Source organism: Cygnus atratus, chromosome 20, assembly GCF_013377495.2.
Source record: "Cygnus atratus isolate AKBS03 ecotype Queensland, Australia chromosome 20, CAtr_DNAZoo_HiC_assembly, whole genome shotgun sequence".
NCBI lineage: Eukaryota > Metazoa > Chordata > Aves > Anseriformes > Anatidae > Cygnus > Cygnus atratus.
The window spans coordinates 8,555,114-8,579,574 of NC_066381.1; the positions used below are offsets into that span (position 1 = coordinate 8,555,114).

The 24,461-nt window shown below is 44.8% G+C and overlaps 3 protein-coding genes across 6 annotated transcripts; 2 read left to right on the forward strand and 1 right to left on the reverse strand.

The window, feature by feature from the left end:
- Positions 1–353: 353 nt before the first annotated feature.
- SKA2 (spindle and kinetochore associated complex subunit 2) lies at positions 354–12,023 on the reverse strand. The gene is made up of 7 exons (XM_035560884.2): positions 11,915–12,023; positions 5,558–5,647; positions 4,614–4,790; positions 3,255–3,341; positions 2,025–2,064; positions 1,476–1,608; positions 354–837 (listed from the first exon to the last, which is right to left on the reverse strand). Exons 1-7 carry the CDS (start codon positions 11,945–11,947, stop codon positions 711–713), a joined length of 687 nt encoding a protein of 228 aa, XP_035416777.1. The 5' UTR covers positions 11,948–12,023; the 3' UTR covers positions 354–710.
- Positions 12,024–12,488: 465 nt separating this feature from the next.
- On the forward strand, positions 12,489–17,338 carry PRR11 (proline rich 11). Of its 4 annotated transcripts, none has more exons than XM_035560881.2 (10): positions 12,489–12,585; positions 12,801–12,909; positions 13,338–13,491; positions 14,017–14,139; positions 14,430–14,678; positions 14,817–14,915; positions 15,407–15,516; positions 15,641–15,703; positions 15,799–15,895; positions 16,394–17,338. In XM_035560881.2, the coding sequence occupies exons 2-10, from the start codon at positions 12,803–12,805 to the stop codon at positions 16,460–16,462; spliced, it is 1,071 nt and encodes a 356-aa protein (XP_035416774.1). In that variant the 5' UTR covers positions 12,489–12,585; positions 12,801–12,802; the 3' UTR covers positions 16,463–17,338. The 4 variants fall into 4 exon arrangements, with proteins under 4 accessions (XP_035416774.1, XP_035416775.1, XP_035416776.1 ...); XM_035560882.2 differs by having other exon boundaries at positions 15,644–15,703; positions 16,394–17,336; XM_035560883.2 differs by lacking the exons at positions 12,489–12,585; positions 12,801–12,909 and adding an exon at positions 13,012–13,102 and having other exon boundaries at positions 16,394–17,336.
- Positions 16,475–24,002, forward strand: SMG8 (SMG8 nonsense mediated mRNA decay factor). Its single transcript, XM_035561191.2, has 5 exons — positions 16,475–16,542; positions 17,688–19,447; positions 20,379–20,524; positions 20,917–21,792; positions 23,558–24,002. The coding sequence occupies exons 1-5, from the start codon at positions 16,475–16,477 to the stop codon at positions 23,753–23,755; spliced, it is 3,048 nt and encodes a 1,015-aa protein (XP_035417084.2). The 3' UTR covers positions 23,756–24,002.
- The last annotated feature ends 459 nt before the right edge of the window (positions 24,003–24,461 follow it).

Here is a 24,461-nt window from a genome sequence, read left to right on the forward strand (position 1 = left end):
AAACAAGCAAACCCATCCAAAACAACCCAAACAACCTGTGAGGGTGGTCAGACACTACAAGATGTTGCCCAGAGGTGGTGAAGTTTTCACCCTCAGAATTTTTCAAACCAGGACTGTTCCCAGCCCTGAGCAACCGGCTGCAGCTGGCCCTGCTGTGATGTGAGCAGGGCGTTGGACCAGACCATCTCCAGACCTCAGCTACTCTGCGAGGCTGCAGTTTTACTGGACTGTCAAAAGCCGGTTCACATCAAAGGAAAATGAAAGGGGTCAGGGGCCAGGTTCAGGGGTTAGGGCAGGGCTCAGGGTCAGGAGTCATTTAAACAGAAGCATAATAAATCTATGGCCCCGTCATCTCCTTGACTTTCATCATTTATTCAGGAATGTAAGTACAATTAAGTGGCTTGGGTTATTTGCCTTAAAAACCCCGCTCAGGAATGTAGGCAAGAATATGGAAACGTCACGTGGTTAACAACACTGTTCAAAAATGCATCGTCTGTAATCCTATAAATATCCGAGATCAAATTCCAACCTCAACATTTTTTCATTCTGAAGTTTTTAAGTACTAGAAATAGGATTTCTATACGGATACATGAACAACTTTCCAACAGTGTTCTTTTAACTCGGACACCAAAGAAATACTTGCTTGTTAATAATTCAGGAGCTATGACGAAGATGCTTGTGTGTCAAATGAGAACGGACCGAGCGTTCATTTATGCAACTAATTTAACATTTCCTTGTCTGTCAAGTTCCACAATGGCAAGTTCTTTTAAGATTCGTATTCTTGAGTCAGTGGCTTTCATATTCATCTTGTTCATCTGCGAAACACTCAGTGCGGCACTATAAGGCAAGAGCAAACTATTTAGCAAAACTGGGTATCAAACAGCAGGTCTGTCAGAAAATGGCTAAAAGGCCTGTATTGTTTAAAGAATGATTTTTAGGAAGTGTTCCATAATTCTCATAATTGTTGAGATTGTCATCAACTTTACTGTGCTGCATTTATCTAAGAACAATCACTTCCTAATCCAACTTTGGGATTAAAGAGACAGAGTTTCCGAGCTTAAAACTTCTGCATTTTTGCCATCACCTTCAAGAGATCTGCAGCACTAATCCCAGGAAGGGGTCAAGGCTTGTGGGAGAGATAAGGGGTGGTAGTGTTGGTGGAGTTCAGGGTCAGGCTTTACTATTAGGATTTTGAAAAAAAAACAACACAGCCTGTTTCTGAAGAACCTGACATTCAGTATTGTAAATTATCCAATTATAAATGCCACTTTTCTACAAAGGAATTTAGGGTGTTTTGTATGATGGCCTAACACTTTGGGGTATATACCTAACCAGCAAGGCCATCAGGGAGCAAAATCAAATTTCAAAGTTCTAACGGAGCAGCAAATGGTTAACTAGCTGTTTGTTTCATTTGAAAATGATGAATTTCTTTACAACTTATAAAATTCTTAGTAACGAGTGGCTTTAAGTCTTACCTGTTCTTATTTACAATGAAGTGGTTAAATAGCTCCCTGTACAAATTGTTCAAGTCTGCTAGTTTAACAGTGCTTCTGATACTCCTTGGTACAGACATAAGCATTTCCTCAGTCAATGGTTTGAATTGTGACTCTAAAACATTGGAAACAGAAGGTATTTGTTTCTTCAGAAATCAGGCCAAAGATAAGACAGTACTTTCACTTCTTTTTAAGAAAACACTGAAATAGGTCTCTATGGTCTGACTGAGAGGTTTGCCCCTGTCGTACTAGGGGCAAAAGAGCCCATATTCGTCAGCAGAAGTTATTTATAATAACTGCCTTTTTCAGAAAGTACAACAGCTTAAGTTATTAATTGCTGAATTCTAGGTAGTAACTTGATATGTTTAAATAGCAGAGAACTATGAAAGTTCAATATTAGAGATGGAAGTCTTAGGAGAGATTAGTGTTAATCCCAAAGGTTACTTACTGGGGCTGGGTGTAGGGGGTGGGGAGAATCAGACTTAATGGTCAACCGGGAAAAAAACAGTGGAAAATTCTTCCTGCACTTACCTTCAGTTGAGCCAGGAACTACAGATCCTGAACAAAATGGCTAAAAATAAACAAGAGATAATGTTAGGATTTCTTGGAGTTTGGTTTAGAAAGCAGTTTCTGCAATTTCATTTCTGTATTAGCAATTACATTTTACCATTGGATAACCAAGGATCTTGCAGCCACTGCAGCCAACAGCAGAATCTGAGGCATTAAACAAAGCCTGGTTTCAAATAAAATAAATTTAAAATGGAAACAGGAAGATTCATATGCAAGTCAGATGAACCTCTTCAGCTTTCTCCTTTGCATTCCAGTACAGATGTAGTTGAAAGCACTGCACATGCAGCAAAGGAAAAAAAATGGCTTTCCTATTCTCAGGCAACCTTCAGAGGCTGACAGTCCTGACAACCTAAAGGTAGCTACACTCAGCTCTCCTCAGCCAAAAAAGAAATACAGCACTGACAAAAAATCCCAGGACCTTTGTGGCATCTTTCCATTCCTTCTGCCTTTCAGAGAACTTTTAGAATATCTTCAAAACACGCTCACTGACAACATAGGAAACAATACCAATTAAACTGGCCTCAGCAGGAGTAGGATACAGCTACATTTTGCACTGGGGCTGTTTATGCCAGCTGTATCTTAAGTGCTTTAGAATAATGGAAAGACAAAACCAGAGCATTTATCAAGGTTGGGGAAGATATTTGCAAACAGAGTGAATGAAGCAGAAAGGTACTGGAAGGCTTTCATGCAAACCAACCGTGGCAATTAAGGGAAGAAAGGCAACCTTTGACAGAAAACTAGCAGGCAGGAAGAAGACACGTAGAAAAAGATAAGGTTAGTAAGACCATTATACTCTATTAACTTTCTTCACTATTTTGATTTTATTATGAGACCCAGACCAAACCTTTGCAGATAACTATACCAAGACTCTGTGCTTCAAGAAGCTCTGGGAGAATATCCAACTTTTTAACAACTATTAGTTTAGATTTATGTTCTTTCACATTACAGTTAGAATACACTTAAACTATTGCTGGTCATATTCCAAACTTTATTTAAGATTTCACAGGAAATTAAATCATCAACTTAATCAGTACACAGTAAAACTGGAAAGATTTGAGAGGAACTTCAGCTCATTCTGAAAAACTCCATTCGATTGAGTGATATTAAGGTACAGAAACAGCCCTTCTGACTTGAGTTGAGCTACTCAGGATTAATGGTTTCTGGAATACTGACACTCGGTGGCCTAATTACCTCTTCCACTAGCGATTCCATTCCTTTAACAGTCTGACAGGTTAACTGCTGTGCTGCAGTCTGTTCTTCTTCTGACAGAGGCAAGCGCTAGAAAATAAAAAGATACCAAGAACTCTGATACTTCCAGTTCCTAGGGTGATGATATTTACAAAAGAACTCAGCATTTGCGTAGTTGTTTTCACATGCAAACTAATAGTAGATTCCTACTTTGCTTCAAATGAAAGCAAGTTGACAAGCTTAGTATTTCTGAAAATCCAAACACAATATTCCTTTAACACAATACTAGAAATGACTCAATGAAAATAAAATGAATTATTCAATAAAAAGAAGTATTTCACTTGAAGAGTTAAGTTTCTCCGTAATAGTTTAATCAATTTTTGTTTTAGGAAACAGTCAAGTACAAGATCTTCATTAGCTAAAAAGTCTAAATGTAACTCTAGAGACACAAGAGTCTTCCACTTTAACAAAATCCTATATGTAAATTATTCTTGGCAGCGTATCCTTGGAACACAGAGAGAGAAAATATTTTTTCTTCCTGTGACATAATAACTGCTGTCTTTTAAATCATTATACGGTACATTTTATCTATAGAGACTTACCACTATCTTGCCTACACCTGTTGACAGATTAAACACAATGTCAGGGCACTGTCATCAGAACGCTGATGGGAGAGCTCAGATCCAGCATAATGCTTTAGTCACACCAATCCTATCTCTGCCACTACGTTATCAACTAACATTTTCCAACTAAATCACCTTATTTGTTGAGGGACAAAAGCAATGCTTTCACAACCTTTTCAAAACTGTAATGCAGCATTGTCTGAAAACCACTTACAAAAATGCTGGGGGGAGTTTACAGGCATTATCATATTGAGAGGAAACGTTTCTTTGCACTAACTGTAATGCCACCCCATTCGTTACAAAGTATTTTTAACTTACGCATTTTAGACAGTGAAAAAACATTTGCCACTTAAAAGCTTTTTTAAAATTGGTTTCTCTTTCTAATTTCTTTAAGGTAGCTACTTTTAAAAAGTCAGAGTAGGACTGCTCTGACACAGCTGTGAAACTATTCAAACATGTCATACCATCCACTTACAGTATAACTTTAATTCAGACTAAATACCGCTAGTTTAACCAACGAGTGATGAATCAGGTTAGTGATTTACAAAAACAGCTGCAATCTTGCAAACATTTCTTCTGGTAAACTTTCTTCTTATTTTCTATGAGTCTATAAATTTAACAGTTCCCAGTGAAACCACTCACATCTACACAGAGGTTACACAAACGCATGGGCCTGAGAGCCCATGTTACTAACACGAGACTCAGCGTGAGAGCTGAGTTACTAAAACGAGGCTGCTACCTGAAGACCAGTGTGTTGCTGTAGTGTCTGAACCATCTTCATTGTGTTCTCTAGGGCAGCACGGATGCCATTCATGGATTCCCTCTGCTCTAAGGAAACTTTTTCCAGCTGCATACATAATGTTTTATAACGAGATTTCACCACTGAGAGTTCTTCTAAGAGAGTAACCGGGTTTTCCTACGTAGAAATTAGAGGTATATTTAAACTGTTTGAGAAAATTCATGCTGCCACATAAGATTTAAAAGCACAGGAGTCAGAAAAACTAAAATATAACATGAAACAACCCTTTACAATGAAAAGTGCAGTTGAGAGTATTTTTTACCTATACATTTAGTTTTTCATATGCACAAACGATAGGTGGTGTTAATAAACCAGTGCAACTCTGTGGTTCCATAATAAATACATTACTATGTTTGTGAATTTTAATAGCTTTTCTGATTTGGAATAAATTAGGGACTTCTAAATAAAAAAGATTATTTTTTCACTATGTCACAATATACAAGGAGGCAAGGACTTATTTGTGAAGGCTTCTACACACTGCCATTTATCGTTTTCATCTTTCTCTCATCCATCCCCAGCCCTGTATTTAGTTACTGCTGACTAGCAAGTGTATCTTTGGTCTCACAGTAAGGATGAGTTATAGCTAAGATAGGATACCCTCTGTAAAAATCAGGTGTTAACACTACTTCTCATTTCTCAAAGCGAAACATGGGAGAACTTCATTCACTATACCAAGAATTTTGGGTTTTCTGACAGTTTCTGCACTGAATTCATATTATGCCAGTTATCTTGGTGCGTGATGCAAGAAAAATGTTATAATAATAAAAAACTGTCAACTAGATAAAAGAACATTCACATGTTTTCATATTAAAGAATAATACCTATTTATTACCAACTTCACACAGAATGCAATAAAAGTTATTAATTTAATTTGAAAATACTACCTCTGCTGATGGATTATCAGGAAGACTTTTCATTATTTCAAACTCCAGTCTGTGTTGAATATAATCCAGATCAGATTCTGCCTTCTGGAACTAAAATATTTAGGATTAGCCACAGTATATTTAAAAAGAAATGCAGACAAACCCCAACCATTTGCCTTTCCTGTATTTCAGGAAAGCAGAAGACAGATGCCTCCTCTACTCCTCCAACCTATTCCATTAGATGATGGTTGCCAATTACGCTGACACACATCTAGCCTGAAAAGTACAAAGCAATAAACTTTGAGACTTCTAATCCTGTTATTTTATAAGTTAAAACCCGTCATCCAAAGAGCTATAAAGTATCCAGGTAACAAAAAGCAACGCAGTGGGAAATCACTTTGCAGAATTACTTCGATACCTTACGTGTAAGCTCTCAGCCTCAGACATTACCCCATTTGCCATACCCGGTACAAACATAGGTCTGGACACGAGCTTTTTCCTCTCGTGCGCCATTTCAACAGGCGTATACACACACTTCTACCGATTGTAGCCTCTTTATATTTATCTAACCTAAATTAGCTTGTTGTTCACTTTACATCTTGCCACTACTCCCGGGTTCCTACAGTTCCCCAAACGCATGTCAGCGTTCCCATCCGTTCCTGCATCACGTGCCCTTTCAGTGCCAAACCTCTCGAGTTTGTAAGCAGTACTCCAAAGAGGGAAGTTACAGCAAGACACAAGAACAGTGCATCTTTTTTCAACAGATCTTCACATGTTGCACAAGATGTTTGACTTTTTTCCCCAATATCAACATACATTCCATCAATTTATAAAGCTGTTCCTTGGCTAGTTACTTTTCTTTTCAAACATTACGAATTCTGCTAGCTAAACCATAATACTCGGTTGTTTATCCAGCAGAAACTATGAATAAGTGTTGAAGAGCAAAGTGTATCAGAGATCTTGTTATTAATTATATGAGGAATGAATTCTCTCAGATTATTATAGTAACCATTACGCATTTTATTATTCCCCAGTAAGCCAGAGCAGATAATAAATAGATAATAGATAATAAAATTGATGACATCACATTTATTTCCTCAGGATAAATAACCCACCAGAGAGTTATCTAATTGCCCTGTAAAACAGTCTGCTGATAGCATTATTACTTAATTAATTTTAGCCTGCAATTTTAATACCTATTAAAGACTTCTCCTCTAAAGAAAGGCAGTTCTCCCAGTTCACAAAAACAAACCAACAAAAACTCATTGTTTTCTTAATGTAATCATTTGGAGATTTTACAGTCACGGAAGACTATGATGAAGGCAAGTTCAAAATGCTTGTAACTTCATGGTAGCTTTCACTAATTACGTTGCGCTTAACTCTGAAGTAATCATTATGACTTTTAGGATCAAAATAAGGCTGTTTGTTAACTGCACCCCAAAGTATTAACTAGCAGCGCTTATAGCTAAAGTGACAAACTTCAGTGGGCTTTGGAGGTACGATAAAAATGGAAGAATAAAACTTGTTAATACACTATGTTTTTTAAAAGAGTTCATGAGGGACTTTTCCTAACAGATCAACTGTTTCTGTGCTCCTCCATTAGCAAACATTTTTTGTTTTTCACTTCTAGGGACAGGCACGCCAGAACGATCGTTTTCTGCTTTTCTCCATCTCTCTCCTCTGACTGCTAACTCTTGGGAATGCAGACGATGAATAAGGGTGGCTTTCAAAATTATCCATGAAGCTCTGCTCTTGGAATATTTCAACACTGATAATTTGAGATTTACAGGATAACAATAAGCCATTAACACTACGCTGCTACTGTGATTCAGGACAAAAAAAAGAGAGTATTATTTCCTAACTATTTATCTCTTGCTGTATCTCAGGAAACACACACCTGCAAGAATCTCACCTTAGCGTTATAGGTCAGGACCATCTGTATGATGAGTTCTGTACAACAGTCACACAGAAAATGCACTTTATGAGATGTAAAGTTGTAATTTACTCACAGGCTTAGCAGAAAGTGTTAGAAACTGTGAGGCAACTCTCAAGCCATTGCTGCATGCTCTGCTTTCAGATGCTTTGACAATACTATTGCACTGCTAGCTGTAAAGTACAGTAGTGCAATAAAGTCAGAGCATTCGTTAGCAGCAAGAATTCGGAACAAGTAATCAATACACTCAAAATACATATTGGAAAAAAAAAAGTCAGCGGTTTCTGTGGGTCAGACATTTGGCAAGGCAACATTCACCCAGTCCTAATACAGACATGCAAGAACCTTCATGTTTCAAGACATTATTATTAGTCATAATCACTGCCATTCCACTGACCAGAAGAAAAAAAGGAAGAAAAACACCCAACAAAATGCTCAACATATCTGTCAGAAATTCATTTTTGCACGATTTGGTGCTCTTTTAACTGGCAACTGCATTTCAAAGTTTACGTAATTTTAGGTTTGTCTCATAGCATTTGGAAATGGTAAACCTCCATCAGACAGATGTTCTTAAACTGTGCTACAGAGAACATTTTATGGACACACGAGTTTCTTCAGTCACTTTAAACCGCACGTAAACACACACTCGTTTCCAAACACTGTGGATATAAATTATCACTGAGGTTACCTCGTGGCTGTTAGAGGACCATGAACTGGGGGTGTATTTCATACGTCTCCATAAAGATGTTTCTCTTTTTAATAAAACCAGTAACTTGATATACAAAGGCTGAGGACTGGGCGGGTAACACTGACAGTGTTACGGTTCTTAACAACAAAACGCAAGGAACAGAGGAACGGGAAGGAGAGAGATGGCTGATGGCTGATGCACGCAGAACAACCTGAGCCAACTTAGGACGTTTCTGTAGAAAACCCTGCAGGCTGTAAGAATCCCGTACAGTGTTCCTTCCTCTTTGCAGGGCACTTACTTCTAAGGACACATGCACAGAGTCGATGGGATTTGTCATTAAATACCACTTAACATTTCTCCTTGGCAAACAACTAGGAGACAGTGAGTGCAAAAAAATAAAAAGTTTTCAATCCCATTTTAAAGTTGGTTTTCAAACCACCTGTGGTCTCAGACGTAACAGTGACTTAGGACTCGCGGCTCCGTGAGTAACGCCGATAGCATTGCTGGCCAATGCCCTTTTAACATTGCACTGCTTTGTGTACGATCACTAGTAGTACAACATAAAAAGGGCACTGGACAGACACCGCTCAGAGAAAAAAGTAGGTCCAGTACAACAGAAATACAGTCACAGAAATTAACTGAACTGCTCTGAATGAAGCACTCTCACGGCATCTGCCAGTTTATCCATTTGGTATCAAGTTTTACTGAAAGAACGTCCACCAAACTCAAGTTTCTTCCACTGCACACCACTGAAGTGCAACTGGAAAGCATTGCTAATGGGTCAGCTTTACAATCTGTCACCTAACGAATCTCATCTTATAGATGTTGTGGTTCATTCAACGCTTGTTGTTATTGTACTTTGAGCACTAGCCTCAGATAACTGAAGACTACCTGGCATTTTCATTCACATTGTTCTTTTTAAGCTCCTACACAAGAGTTTATCCCTGGTTCCATGAGATTAAAATGAAACTTTTCAGGAAATGCATGTCAAAACCTCTGGGGAAATACAAGTGTTGTTTTATCACACTTCTGGGGAGAGATCCAACCTCCCAGCCAGCCCGGGTGGAAGACACAGTAAGCAGAGGGAAAAGCAAGGGACGTAAAGCTGCAGTACGTGAGACGGTTGCCAATGTACATATTTTGTTTCACTTAATGACAAAGAAACGTTACACTTCTGAATGAGGTTTGCATATAGGAAACTGGTAAGCGAAATTGTTCAAGACGTATTTAAAATACAGCATTTTTATAAAAACGTGTAAAATTCAAAAACACGGGTGAAGATGCAAGACAGAAGTGCCGTGGCCCACCCAGCACTGCTAAGGGACGGCAGCCAGGCACGCCACCTCCCGCGGGAAGGAGTTAACAGGAGACTCAAACAGAAAAGTGTTAGGCTAAGGGAGTAAATTTAAAATTCAGTTGGGTTTTCAAATGGATTCCCCAGATAATTTTGGATAATCAGGACAGGGGGAAAGACCAAGCCAGAATCTCCAAACCTTTGGAAGTTTGTATGAACCATCTGTGCAGATAATTGACCCCACTGAGGTCTCCACACTTCAGTGCAAGACCCTTTTGGTGTACTTGTAATGTAGATCGTAAGACAATGACACATTACCATCTTCTTCCACGGGCATATATAAATTCCCCTGTTAACTTTAAGGGCAGCTAATCAAAACACCTCTTTAATTATTTACACGTCCTAAAGTGAGGAATTAGAAGTCCAACTTTAAAAGCACAGCTTTCACTAAAACAGTGAAATAAACCATAACACCCTAAAAACAAACAAACGACAAGAACAAAACCAAAACCTACGACAATGACAACAAACACACAGCTAGCCTGGGTGTTTCGAAGCAGAATTACACAGAAAGAAAAATGTGTTACAAGGAAAAATGAAATCACTCAAACTGGGCTTTAAAACAACAACTAACAAAAGACACAGGGAGCTGAAGCACACACTGTGGGCAGGGCTGAGGTTTTGAATCTGCAATTGGAACAACTTCAGAGCTCTGACAAGAATGCAGTATGTCACTGAAGTCAAATACTGTGTGCATTACCATTCTGAGGATTCGGTATGATTACCGCAGGTCAGTAACTGCAGGAGAACAAAAATAACCTCAGAAGTATGGCTCCTTCAAAATAAAATCTGTTTTAAAGTGCAATTAAGCTGAGAACTAGGTAACAGTTTGAAGCCTCTGATACTTCAAGTGATGCAGGCACTCTGGCATTTTTTCAGATTATTGTATTTTACTTCTTAATGGAAGTAACATCACAGCTTCAACTATTTACCCCAAGTGACTCCCTATTACAACGCCACGTGGGTCACTCAGTGAGGCGACAGAGGCAGGTCAGCAGGACAAGCTCCCACGTTAACAACGTTCAGCCCCTTCTTTCTTTTCAGGCCACCCTTACTTGCCCACTGCTGCTAATGCTTTCGGGGATGCGCTACACTGGTACCGTAGAAAAGTGACAGAAGGAACAATAAAAAGTAAACTAAAAGTTTAAAGGTAGCATTAAACAGCACGCTAGCTCTGTGTATCACAGTGAAAGCCTTGCACACGTCAGGTTAAGGGATAATGTTGATGTACAATATTCCCCATCATGTTCTCCTGCCGCTCCTTCTATTTTTCTAGACTTTTTTTTTCTCCACTTTGGTGGTGTGAGTGTGTACTGATAAGGACTAGGAAACTCTTAAACTCTTTTTTCCCTTTTTTTTTTTTTTTTTTTTTTAAGAAATTAAACCCAAGGTTGCCAGAGGGGAGAAAAAAAAAACACACACACAACGAGAAATTCTCTCTGTAATGAATAACGTACTTTCCCCCATCTCCTGATGAGGCCATTTCTGGTTTGACAATTAATGTACCTAATGGACAATTAAAACCACAGAACTTTTACATTTTTGGAATTCCAACATTTCCTGGAAGTCTCCATGCGAAGAAAAACCGAAAACCACCACAAAGGAGCACCGTATTTTGGAGAATTACCTCAGCGCGAGCATTTTACCTCACACACGGACTTATGAATGAAATTAAGCGCTTGTAGGCACAAAATATCGTGTAAAACTTCAGCTGAAGGGAGCTGCAAGGCGGCTGCCGAGAGCCACCACAGGGAGCCCGGGCTGTGGAGGCCACCACAGGGCCCCGCTTCCCTCACGGCTCCGGCGCCCCCCGAGCCTCCAGGGCCCCTCGCAGCCCCCCGCCGGCCTCGTGCCCCCCGGGCAGCCCGGTGCTGAGGGCTGGCGGCCCGGCAATGCCCGTCCCGGCCGGGCGAGGCGCTGCGGGCGGCTCCCCCCCGCCCCCCGGTGCCGGTCCCGGTCCCGGCCGGGCCGCGGCCTCCCCTCAGCGCTGGGCGGGAAAGCGCCGCTCCCACCCCCCCCCCCCCCGACCCGCCTGGAATGGACCATCCCAACCCGCCCCCCTTCACCGCCCCCCCACCCCCCACCCCGCGGGGACAATGGGACAGCCCAGGTGTGAGTTCCCCCCCCCTCCCCCCCCGCGCTGTGAGGAATGGACTCGTCCGGCAGCGCGGCGCTCCACGCCCTCCCCTCCCTCCGCGCGCGCGGCCTGGGGGGGGGGGCAGCGGAATGGAACGGTCCAACCCGACCCGGCCCAGCCCAAGCCGGCCGCTGTGAGGACCGCGCCCCCGGTGCCCAAGCCGCTGCCTCCCCCCTGAGGGCCGCGGCCCCCTTCTCCCCCTCAGGAGGCAGCTCCGGGGCTCGGCCGCCGCCCCCCGGCCCCGCCGCCGCCCGCCCCGGCCTCACCATGGTCTCGAGCCTGGCGAGCGCCGTCTCCATGTTGAATAGTTGACATTCCTCAGGCGGCGGCGGGGAGATGCCCGCCCCCCGCGCCGCGGGCCGCGGAGAGACGGAGGTTGCCATTGGGCAGCTGTCAGTCGGAGCTCGCCTCCCATTGGTTGGGCGCTGAGGGAGGGCCGCCGCCATTGGGCGGGAGGGGATGTAAACCCTCGCGGAGGTACGGGGTTGTTCATTGGGCGCCGCGGGGAGCGGAGGGCGGGGATTGGTTCGCGGAGGGAGCGCCGCGAGACGACGTTGGGGCGGAGTGGGGGCGGGCGGGGATTGGCTGGCGTAGGGAGCGCTGAGCTGCTATTGGCGGGAGGGCGGTGCTCGTGCCCTCCTCCTTTCCACCCCATTGGCCCTTCCCACCTCCATCCCGCATCTGGTTGGTCAGGCTCAAACCCTTCCACCCAATGACGAGGGCGGAGCATCGCCAGGCCCGCGATTGCCCCCCCACCACGCACACCCATCTCCCTGCACTTCACCCGTCGAGCTGAGAGGAGGGGGCCCGCGTCCTCCTAGCGACCAATCAGCGCGCGGCTTACGTGAGGGGAAAGGGAGGGGACGGCTGAGAGCGGCGCTCCCATTGGCTGCGCGCCGCGCGGGGCCCGGTTTGAATCGGCGGCGCCGGGCGTGAGGTGAGCGGCGGCTGGGGGGGGCCGAGGGGGGAGGGGAACCGGGGGGCTGGGGACCCCGGCCCCCCGGTCCTCCCCCCCCCCCCCCGACCCTGGTTCCCCCCCCCCCGGCCGCCCTCGTTCCGTGCCCTTTTCTCCTTATATGGCGAAATTGCCGTCCCCACGTCAAATTTCACGTTTTCTCCGCGCGCTCACCGTTATCCCTCCGTTTCTGACAGGAATGGCCAAGTACAAACGTCGACGGAAAGCCAGAGCCAGAGCGAAATGTCGCCTGACAGGGAAAGGAGGTGCTGCCAAACCCCCCGGCTCGGGCTGTGCCGCGCCGCAGTAAGAGGCTCCGGTTTTGACTAAATTTTTGATTTTTTAACTTAATTCCTGCGTCCCCTCTTTGCTTCCGATGGTATGTGGAGCTGAGGTAACAGAACGGCATCTGGAGACTACTGAGAGCCTGGCTTGGATGCTGTGGAGCTGTGTCAGCTTGTGTATCTTCTACTCCTCCATCTGTCGTTAACTTTAACGTGTAGGAGAAGCAGTTAAGATTTGAAATACTTCTTTTTTTTTAATCTGTTTGGTGCTGGAGCGCTTCTCACAGTGTTTTCTAGCCTTTCCTGGCCTGTGTGCTCATGTTTACTACGCTGACACCTGCTGTTGCTAGTACTTGTAATTTGTTCACTGTTATCTTTTTCAAAGACTGAAACTATAAATATTTAAATACAAATATAATTATGACCTCATTCTGAACTATTCTGTTCCAGGTCAGCAGGTGATCTTCCACTGGACCCATCCTCTGTCCCAAGCTATCCATCCTCACGCTGGTCAATAGCCTTGCCCAGTGTAAAAAACATGGTAAAACCTCTTACAACAACGGTGTCGTTTCTGTATTGCTGGTGCCAGAACACTGTTGCACAGGTAAGTTTTCTGCTTTTCTGTTTTTTCTAGTGTGTGAGGTCAGCCTTAGAACTCAATGCAAGATATGCCAAATTTGAAAACTAAGCTGTAAACTTAATTATGTCTGTTGAAACATCTAAATATATATGGTGTTTATTGTTGAAGGAATAACTATGAGAAAATGTCTAAGGCCACTGTAGACATTAAACACTTATGTGAAATTGGAGTTTGTATATGGCAGCGTCAGCAGGATTTGCAGTGTCAGGAGTTGCAGTCTTTCTTTAATAGCAGAGGTGACCGTGTTCACTTTTCAGGTCAAATGTGAATTACAGCTTAGAATTACTAGATTAAGTTAAAAGGCTTTCTTGAGAAAGTCGCTCCTTGGGTTCCTGCCAAGGAAGTATTTGTTGAAACTGTGTATCTTCGTGTTGTGCCTTTCTGTTGACCTCAGCGAGAAGACCCTGTGACAGAATTTTCATCAGTAGTCGGGCCTCTGTATCTGGAAATATAACTGAAAATATTCATTTTGTTTCTTTTTATGCTCAGAGTTTTAAGGTGGTTAAAGAAACAATATTTCCATCACAAATCTACTTAAGGGAGCTAAACACATTCAGAGAGCAGCTGGAAAACTTGGAAACTGAATTTTCCAGACTACAGGGAATGCTCCAGGTCAGTGTCAATCCCTTTGGGGCAGGGTAATGTTTGCTTGTGTAGGGGTCTGTGGTCAGTGAGGAGAAAATCAAGACCTCCTCACCGGGGAGTGCTTCACCTCTTCTTCACATTCAGCATTACTAAGCTGCAGTTACTTGATGGCTAAAGGGAACTGGTTTTCTGGTGAGCATCCTAAGAGGGCATCTATGTCTTCTGGATCAAATGAAGCCACAAGCTCCTTTCTCTTAAATTCTACCTGCTCTTATCAGTGGATTTAATATTCTCTTGTTTATTTATATTGTTTTCAGACGAATGGAGTTGTGACTTCGTCTTCAGAAAATTCTATTTGTCAAAAGTGCAGTAAAACAATGCTGGGTGCTCCTGTACAAACGCAGACGGGCCCGCTGTCATCCATGTGCACGCCTCCTGCAGTACAGCTGCAGCCTGTGTCTGCACCTCCTCCACCTCCTCCTCCACCACCACCACCACTGCCTCCACCAAAACTGCCTCCAGCACCTCTCCTCCTCAAACGGGGCAACGGCTCTAAAGCACTTCTGGTAGGGAGTAAGAAGGTTCTTCTGTTTCTGCACTCCTGGCTGGGTTCTTTGGACCCAGTTCATCAGGAGCGCGTGCCATCGTGAAGGATGGGTCACTTGCTGATCCTAACCGCCCTTCCAACCACCTTGTATTTTCAGGAGCCACCACAAAAAAAGGATGTGCCAATGCAGATCACTCTCAAAGATCTCCTGAATGTAAAACTTAAGAAGACGGAGAGCAACCTGAGAACGGACAAGGTAAACCAGAGGATATATGGATAAATGGTGTATTGGGGCCAGCTCTGCACTGGAATCTGTATTTCCTGCAGTGTTTGTCTTAGCACTTGATAGAAATCTTCAATAAAATAATTCTTCTCGTGTAAAACCTCAGTGATCAGGTTTAAGGAATTTTTCTAATTCTGCATGTGGGCATTTGAAATGAAGAAATCAAGTGACTAATGTCAGCTGATGTGCAGGACAGGTCTAACCTTACATTAAGGGCGTGTAGCTTTATGTCTGTGTTATCAATATATTTTGCACCTTCTTTTGCCTATCCAAAATCTTGTTTGCAGAAGTTCTGTTTTTTAAATAAACCTATCTTTGTCCAAGGTGCATCAAAATCTTCAGGATGCAAAAAAGCATAAAAACCCTAAGCATAGAAATCTCTCAGAATATCAATATTAAATAGATCTCGGATCAGCGAGGCCTTCTCAAGTTTATCTGTGGTAACATTTCTTTTCTAACTTCAGGCAGGATCACCAGTGAAGACACGCAGGGCATTAATTACAGTCTCAGATTTACAAAGTATTAGTCTGAGATCTAAATCCAAGCCATCAGCTCACATTACAAACTCCTTAACGTAAGACACTTTCTTCCTTTCTTTGTTGTTAGATTTTTTCTGTTCGGAACAGATTTTTCTGTTCAGAACAATGATGAACACTATTTACACAGTGGAAAATGTTTCATTTTAACATTTTTTCCAGTAGTACCCCACCTAAAAATCAGTTAGATCTTCGAAAACATCTTAAGAAGGTCAATATACAAAGGTAAGTCCCATTCTCTTCTTGTTTTGTTTTTCTAAATTAAATTAGAGAACTAATTTAATTAGAGAACTAATTCCCCTTGTTCCCAATCTTTTCAGAAGTCCGGGTGGCACTCCACTAAACAATAAAGAAAACATTGAGTGTGGGACCGGGTTGACACCAATAATGACACAGGCACTACGGCGCAAATTTCAGGCAAGTTGTGATGTCTGTTTGTAACGGTGAGCTGGCCTGAAAATCCATACAGTTGCATACTGACTTTTTTCTTACGATGCAGTGCCGTTGGTATACGTTAGGTAATCTCTCCATAATTCTCATCCAAAAGTACCAAGTACCCACAAAGAGGGGTTCTGGTTCTACTGATTTCTATTTTAACGGTAAGGAAACTGCAGAATGCCCATCTTTGGTTATTTGACCATGCTAAGAAGTTCCTTTTCTGATGGCCATTCTCATGCTTTCAGTGCTATCTCCAGCATCGGAGTTCCAGTTTCCAAGAGGACAAAATCTGAGGGTTAATAACATCTTGAGGATTGGCTGTGTCTGTTTTCTTTTATGAAGTGTCAGTTAAGTTAAAATACCGTCAGTGTCAGGCATTAAAATAACGTCAGTGTCAGTTAACATCATATTTTATCTCCGTAGCAATTAGTACTAAGTTCATTTTCCAAGATCTGACCCTGTTCTTGTTTTTACCAGATGGCTCATCCAAAAAGTCCTTCACCGGCCCGGTTGAGTGCTGCAAGCAGCTTTGATGAACAGAAGTAGGTTTATGGAATAATGTATTTTTCGTTTGTGGTCAGGAAGCCACTTGAATCCAATTTTTATGTTATGCAGACAATGAATCTGTAAGTAAATGCAGTACATTTGAGAAGGGGGCATTTTGAAAACACTCTATCGGAAATCTGCCTTTTTCAAAGGCAACATATTTCCAGCGTGTCTCAGACTGGTTCCATCTTCTCTGATAATGAGAAAAAAAGAGTGAAATTTCCTGAGATTATTGAGACCTGGCTGCTGCTGAAGCAGGGACTGTAACGTTCCTGGCATTGATTCTGCTTGTAATATAAATGTGTGCTTGTTTATTGAAATTCAATATTGCTTTTACATTTTTTTGTAACAAGGATCTTGATGGTAATTATGTAAATTCACAGAAAAGCAATTAAGCAGTGTTATTAAAGTGAGAGCCTACAACTTCCCACAAATTCAATGACGTGATTAAGAGTGTGCTTGTGATATGGGTCATTTTGGGTCACTCCTAGAGTGGTGAGATGAGTTCTCCACCAGTGGCAGACACGTGAGGTGCCAGTGCCACAGCTTCCCTCCGCCCAGGACAAGGACTTGCCTTCACCAGACCTTGAGGCTGCTTTCCAGAGAGCCACCACTTTGTGCAAGTCCAACGGCATCCTGGTTTTGTCAGGAATAGTGGGGCCAGCAGGGCCAGGAAGGTGACTGTCCCCTCGTACTCTGCTCTGGTGAGGCCGCACCTCGAGTGCTGTGTTCAGTTTTGGGCCCCTCAGTACAAGAAGGACAGCGAGACACTACAGCCATGTCCAGAGAAGGGCTACGAAGCTGGTGAAGGGCCTGGACCCCAAGTCCTGTGAGGAGGGGCCAAGGGAACTGGGGCTGTTTGGTCTGGAGAAGAGGAGGCTCAGGGGAGACCTTCTGGACACCGGTGGTAGGGTGAGGGCTGGACCAGATGATCTTGGAGGTCTCTTCCAGCCCTAAGGGCTCTCTGACTCGGAGCCCCTGGTTGCGCTGGCACAGCAGCGACCCAGCTGCGGCACGGGCTGCCAGCCCTCTGCGGCTGTCCCGAGCCTTTGGGGAGCATCGGGAAAGGAACCAGGCGGCACCTCTGGCGCTGCGGGTACCCGCTGCCTGCCGCCCCGCCGTCGGACCCCCAGCCCCGCCCGGGGAGGGGGGGGGGGGGGTGGCACCACCTGCCCGCATTTCCCCCACCGCCCTTTCCGCTTCCCGCTGGGCGTGCGGGGCGCAGGCGCCGCCTCGGCCTTGGCGCAGGCGCGGGGCCGGGCCGAGCCGGGCCGATCGGGGCCGTGCCGGGCCGGGCCATGCCGCTGCCGGGGCCGGTGAGCCTGCGGGAGCTGCTGCTGGCGGCCGCGGCCGGCGCCGAGGGGAGCGGCGGGGCGGCGGCTGCGGGGCCGGGGCCGTCCCCTTCGTCCCCCGGCGAGGAGGAGGTGTGCGTGGTGGGCATCTTCGGGAAGACGGCGCTGCAGCTGTGCTCCGAGAAGGCGGCCCTGGTGAGCACCGTGTGCGACCGGCAGGTCTTCCCCCTCTTCGAGCCGGCCGACCCCGAGGAGGCTGGAGATGCCGCGGGGCCGGAGGGCGAGCCGGCGGCCAAGGACTACAACCAGCTGCAGGCGTACTACAGCCAGGAGAGCAGGGTGCTCTACCTGGTGCTCACCTCCATCTGCGACACGCCGCAGCTGCTGAAGGCCTGCGGGGACCTGGCGGCTGCAGAGAGCAGGGAGAGCGCGGCCGGAGGACCCGGGCCGCTGCCCCACGCCGAGGCTCACGAGTTCTGGAAGCACCAGGAGAAGCTGCACTGCCTGAGCCTCCTCTACCTCTTCTCCGTCTGCCATATCCTGCTGCTGGTGCACCCCACCTGCTCCTTCGACATCACCTACGACCGCGTCTTCAGGGCGCTGGACGGGCTGCGGCAGAAGGTGCTGCCCTCCCTGAAGGCTGCCATCAAGGACTGCCCGGTCGGCAAGGAGTGGAAGCTGAACTGCAGGCCCTGCCCGCCGCGCCTCCTCTTCCTCTTCCAGCTCAACGGGGCGCTGAAGGTGGATCCCCTCCCAAGCAGGGGCCAGGACCCCTGCGGCCACCTGGAAAAGCCGCCCCCCAAGAAGCACTCCCCCAAGAGGAGGTTGCAGCACGCCCTGGAGGACCAGATCTACCGCATCTTCCGCAAGAGCAGGGTGCTGACCAACCAGAGCATCAACTGCCTCTTCACCGTGCCCGCCAACCAGGCCTTCGTGTACATCGTGGCTGGCGGGGCCCAGGATGGCGAGGACCCCGTGGCCATGCTGCTCGATCAGCTCAGGAGCAACTGCACCATGAGGGAGACGGACTCGCTGCTGGCTCCCACCCTGTCGGGACCCAGGAGGTATCAGATGATGCGCCACGGCAGGCAGCAGCTGTCCTTCTACGCAGAGAGCAGCAGCAGCAGCTCCAGCTCCTCTGGGCAGCTGGTGGACTGCACCCTCAAGGAGTTCTTGTGGCAGCACGTGGAGCTGGTGCTCAGCAAGAAGGGCTTTGACGACAGCGTGGGGAGGAACCCGCAGCCCTCTCACTTTGAGCTCCCAACCTACCAGAAGTGGGTCGCCGCGGCTTTAAAGCTGTACGAAGTGACCATCGAAGGCAAAGACGATGACCCGACTTCTCTCACCGGGGAACTGAGCTCCAAAATCATGGGCAGCATCAAAGTCTTGGAAGGCTATTTAGATATAGACACCAAATTCTCTGAAAACCGTTGCCAGAAAGCCCTCCCCATGGCCCACAGCGCCTATCAGTCCAACCTGCCCCACAATTACACCATGACGGTCCATAAGAATCAGCTGGCGCAAGCCCTGCGTGTGTACAGCCAGCATGCGCGCGGCCCGGCCTTCCACAAGTACGCCATGCAGCTCAACGAGGACTGTTACAAGTTCTGGAGCAACGGGCATCAGCTGTGTGAGGAGCGCAGCTTAACTGACCAGCACTGCGTGCACAAGTTTCACCTGCTCCCGAAAGCAGGTAAAGAAGCTCGGTTGGGATTGATTCTCGTGGTTTAATTTTGTACCTGTTTTAAAATGTCATGTCTCAGGGTGGGAGCGCCAGCTCTTGCGTGTTCATGGAAGATGAAAACATGGGAAGGACGTGAATATGGAAGCTTGGCGCCGCTAAAGCTTCATCCTCCTTGAGTGGCACTAGCTACAGCAGAGCTGTTGTGCAGGTTTCTTCTACGTTGCCCTGCTGAGATGCCCACTCACAGCCAGGAGGGACCATTCTGATTTGGAGGCAGTTTAGCTTCCGTGACCAATTCAGGCTCATCCTCTGCAGCTTATTGCACGTGCTGGGACTGATGCGTTTGCATCGCGTAGGACTAGGACATCAGAGAAACCACAGATGGTAGGGGGCTGGTTTTTTTGTCAGTGTTACAAAGGCGTAATCTCCAATAACTGTTCTCATGTCTTTATGCCCTTGCATCCTCTAAATGCTGCGTAAGACAGACACCACCACCCCACTTCTATTGGGCAACGTTTAGGAACGAGTTTGCTGTTGGTAGTAACTTTGATTCTCTATTGCTGATTGGAGGTGTTACACTGGAGTTCTTCTAACAAGAAATAGCGAACAGAAAAAAAAATATTTCCAGGAGAGTAAAAGTGCCCTCCACTTCCTTTTTTATAGCTTGATAGAGTTCAATCAAGGAATAGAAACTGAAATATGTATTGCAGGCTGAAGATGTCTTTATGCCTTTTAGAAAGCTTCTAAAAGCAAAGCAGATTCAGTTGAGTGGTAAAATCTACACTGGAACTTTGTATAAAAAGCGGGAAAGAGAGAAGGAGTTGCTGATAAGTAATTTTACATACATACATAGCAAGGAGGAGGCAGTGAATTAAGGGAATCAAAGAATCTCTTGAACTAGTGAGCGATTTATCTGGGGTTTGATTGATTTCCCTTTTAGGTGAGAAGCCAGAAGCAGACAGAAATCCTCCAATCCTGTACCACAACAGCCGGGCTCGTTCCACTGGTGCCTGTAACTGTGGAAGGAAACAAGCTCCTCGGGACGACCCCTTTGATATCAAAGCAGCAAATTATGACTTTTACCAGGTAACTATTAAGCCTCTATTTTTGCGTCAAGCAGTGCTTTTGCTTCATCAGCAAGGTCTGTACTCTGAAGTGGCCACAGATAAGTTTCCTCTTAACTTTATCAAGTTGTAAATGGTGCTTGGGGAAGAGATTCTTGGGAGCAGAATTCTTTGCCTGATGGGCTGCGTGGGCAATTTCAGTCTGCACCACTCCATGCCGACAGGAGGACCTTCATGTGTAGTGGTTCACGTGAATTTTAAGCCCATCGTACCTGGGCTGTTCTCCCATTGCCCCTTTGATTCACGCATAGCACACGCCTCTTGAGCCTTAATTGTACCTGCTAAATACTGTGACTCTCAATTCGCTTGTGCCAGAGACAAATTAGAAAGTTAACCGCGTTTTCTTTCCCATAGCTGCTGGAAGAAAAATGCTGTGGGAAACTGGAGCACATCAATTTTCCTGTGTTTCAGCCAAGCACACCTGATCCGGCACCTGCTAGGGACGAGTCATCGCCTGCCCCTCCGGAAGGCGAGATTGAGAAACTAAAAGAAAAAGAACCTCAGACTCAGGGAGAAAGCACAGGTCTGAGCTTGGCCCTCAGCCTGGGTCAGTCGACGGGCAGCTTGGGCACTTACCCGCCTGACGCCCAGGGTGGAGGGGACAATGCCGAAAGTCACGGGCAGAGTGGGGACTCCAAAAGTGAGAAAAGGCCGAGCCTGGTAGATCGTCAGGCATCCACTGTCGAGTACCTCCCTGGGATGCTCCATTCTAACTGCCCCAAGGGCCTCTTGCCCAAATTCTCCAGTTGGTCACTGGTTAAGCTGGGGCCTGCTAAGGCTTATAACTTCCACACGGGCCTAGACCAACAAGGCTTTATCCCGGGAACAAACTATTTAATGCCTTGGGACATTGTCATCAGGACAAGAACTGAAGATGAAGGAGATTTAGATACCAATTCTTGGCCTGCACCTAACAAGGCCGTTCCCGCAAAGAGGAGCGCAGTTGTGATGGGAAGAGGGAGACGGAGAGATGACATCGCTCGAGCTTTCGTAGGATTTGAATATGAAGATGCACGTGGTAGGAGGTTCATGTGTTCAGGACCCGATAAGGTCATGAAAGTGATGGGCGGAGGGCCAAAGGAATCCGCCATCAAAGCCCTCAATTCTGACATGCCGCTGTACATCCTGTCGTCGACTCAGGGGCGAGGGCTCAAGCCACATTACGCTCAGTTCATGAGACTCTTTGTGGTGGTTCCGGATGCTCCACTGCAAATAACATTGACGCCTCAGGTAAGAAATGCAAAAGGGAATCTGGTCACTGCAGAGAGAACGTTGAGCGTTGCAGCATTGACTGCAGGGCTGGAAGGCACAAAGGTGATAGGCAAAGGGTGTCAGCGGGGTGCTACAAGGAGCTCTTTCCAACCACTTCTTTTTTTCTTTTCCAAAACAACTGCAGTCAAGTTCTCCAAAGCAGTAGTCGCAAAAAGCGCCCCAAGTATCTGTTTTGTAAGCAGGTATTTTTTTAAACTTTAAGATTGGCTTATGCCAGCTTTACACTTTATATAAAGTAAGTTTTTAAAAATGTATATTTTATAAAGAGTGAGTTAATCACATTTGCTCAGATTGGGGAAAAAAAGGTAATTTATTTTTTAAAAAAGATGACCAGTGAGCAACGACTGTGTAAGAATTAAATTAATAATTTTAAAAGTCAGAGAAAAGCAGTGACTCATTGCTGAGATTTGTTATTATTATTTGTTACCATTTGAATTTAGGAGGTGAAAAAGTGTTTTGTTTTTTTGTTTTTTTGTTTTTTTTTCCCCTGACTTGGAGGGTTTTTTTCCTGATTTCAAGTGTGTATTAAAGAAATGGAGGAAAAACCTCCACTTATGCTTTTTTTTAAGGCTGTAACATATGGGCAGGTGTATCATCCTTCAATTACTGCTGTATGAAATAGTGTGTACATAGGTGGTCATTATTTGTTAGAATATGGCAAGAAATCATATCGGTGCTCGTTGTATGGTATTGTCACTGAGTAAGAGTCAGTACCGAATGCGTTCCATATGAACGGTGGGAGGGGAAGCAGATTTGGAACATCTTGTAGCCCTTCTAGCTGTTCGAGAAGTGCTACAAGATCCTTAATACGGAATCACAAAGCAATGGAATTGGCTTCTTTTATGGGAAATCTTCAACTAATCAGGTATGAACCTGTTTCTTTTTAGAAATTAAAGGAAGAATACTGACTGAAATGTGACTCCCAATGCCAAAATTCCACCAGTATTATAAAAACATGCAATTTAGTTCAGCAGTTGCTTAATTTTGTTCTTGTCCTCCTGCCTTGCTAATCTCTGAGGTTTTGTGTGTGAAAACTGTCAGCCGTCTGACTCCCCAGGGAGCATTTCAATTTTATCTTTTTAGAGGAGAGTGGGATGTAGTGGAAGAAAATTAATGCCATTAGCAGTCTATCATGTTATTGTTTGGAACTGAGGCAAGAATTGAAGGTTTTGTTTATGCTGATACTTATTTTTCTGTTCCCAGGTTACACCTATATCACACCTTATGACTCCTAAGGGTGTGTTTTTACTTGGAAAATCTGTTAGGCTATGCATTGTAGGTTCCACATGTCAGTTGCTAATGTGCATAAGGCTTTCTCAGTCTTCTAATATGAATTATACATGACCTATATTAGATGTTGCTGAAGTCCTTCAGCACATGGGTTTAGGTAATGGTTCAGGCACATCTATGCTACAGTACTGGAAATCCCCTGATAACGCAGTGTTTAGTGCGTTGGAAGGACATGGTAAAACCTTAACACAAACACAAGCCAATGACAGCCACATCTGCAGCCTTAAATTCAGCATCTTGTCAATGGTAGAAATGGAATCTTGTGGATGGCTCATGGTAGTGGCACAGTGGTGTCCTGGGATGTGCTGAAGTGGGTAAGATCTTGACTGTAGGCAAGGCTTAGAGACTTAACAGACTTCCGTGGATTCAGTTGTCTCTTAAGTTTTTATTCTAATGATGTTTAATTATCTACCCATTTCCTTTTTGTTTTTAGGTTCAGCCAGGGCCACCACCTTGCCCTGTATTTTACCCTGAGAAACAGGAAATAACCCTTCCAGCTGATGGACTCTGGGTGCTTAGATTTCCTTATGCGTATGTGACAGAACGTGGACCCTGCTTTCCTCCAAAAGAAAGCCAACAATTAATGAGTTACAAAGTTCTTCGAGGAATACTGAAAGCGATTACACAGTAAGAATTGCTCCGGTAGATTGATTTTAGTTTAAAAAGACTGTCTTCAACCAAAATTATGGTTTTTGATTCATGTTTGTTACCTAACAGTTATCACTGTGATCTAGTGAACCCCACTGTATTTCACTGGAACACATTTTGGAAATAGTCAGATATCAAAGTGGAGAAGTGAATCCAAGAAAAAGATGTAAGTCTTCTGTTGAGTTTTTTGTATGTAAAAAATAAAAGCTGGTTATCATCCTGAGCCTACATTATTACGTGTTCTGATGATAATGCTTTTCCCCATCGTGTCTTTCCACGCAGTTATTTAGGAATACTTAAAAATGCCTGAAATCAAGACTTTCCTATGTTATATTGAGACAATGATGGGCGAAATCTCTCTTTCTGAACAAGCTATTTGTCTGCAAAGAATTGATGCTCTTAATGTGTTGATGTGAGAAATTGTTCACCTTTGGTCTTGTTTAAAAAAAATAATTACAGTTCTGATTTGTATTACTAGCATAGCCAGAAACTGCTTGTTTCTATACCAAGTTGAAATCTTTTATGGCATTTGTATTCATAGATAAGATTTTGTTAAAAAGCTGACCTAAATTCATACTTTGGAATGACAGATCTCTTTGGAAACTAAACCTGCTGGTAAATTTGTGAAAACTTGAATTTCTGGAAGTTTGTTCAATATAAGCACCAGCAGCTTAAGTTGTCAGTAGAGC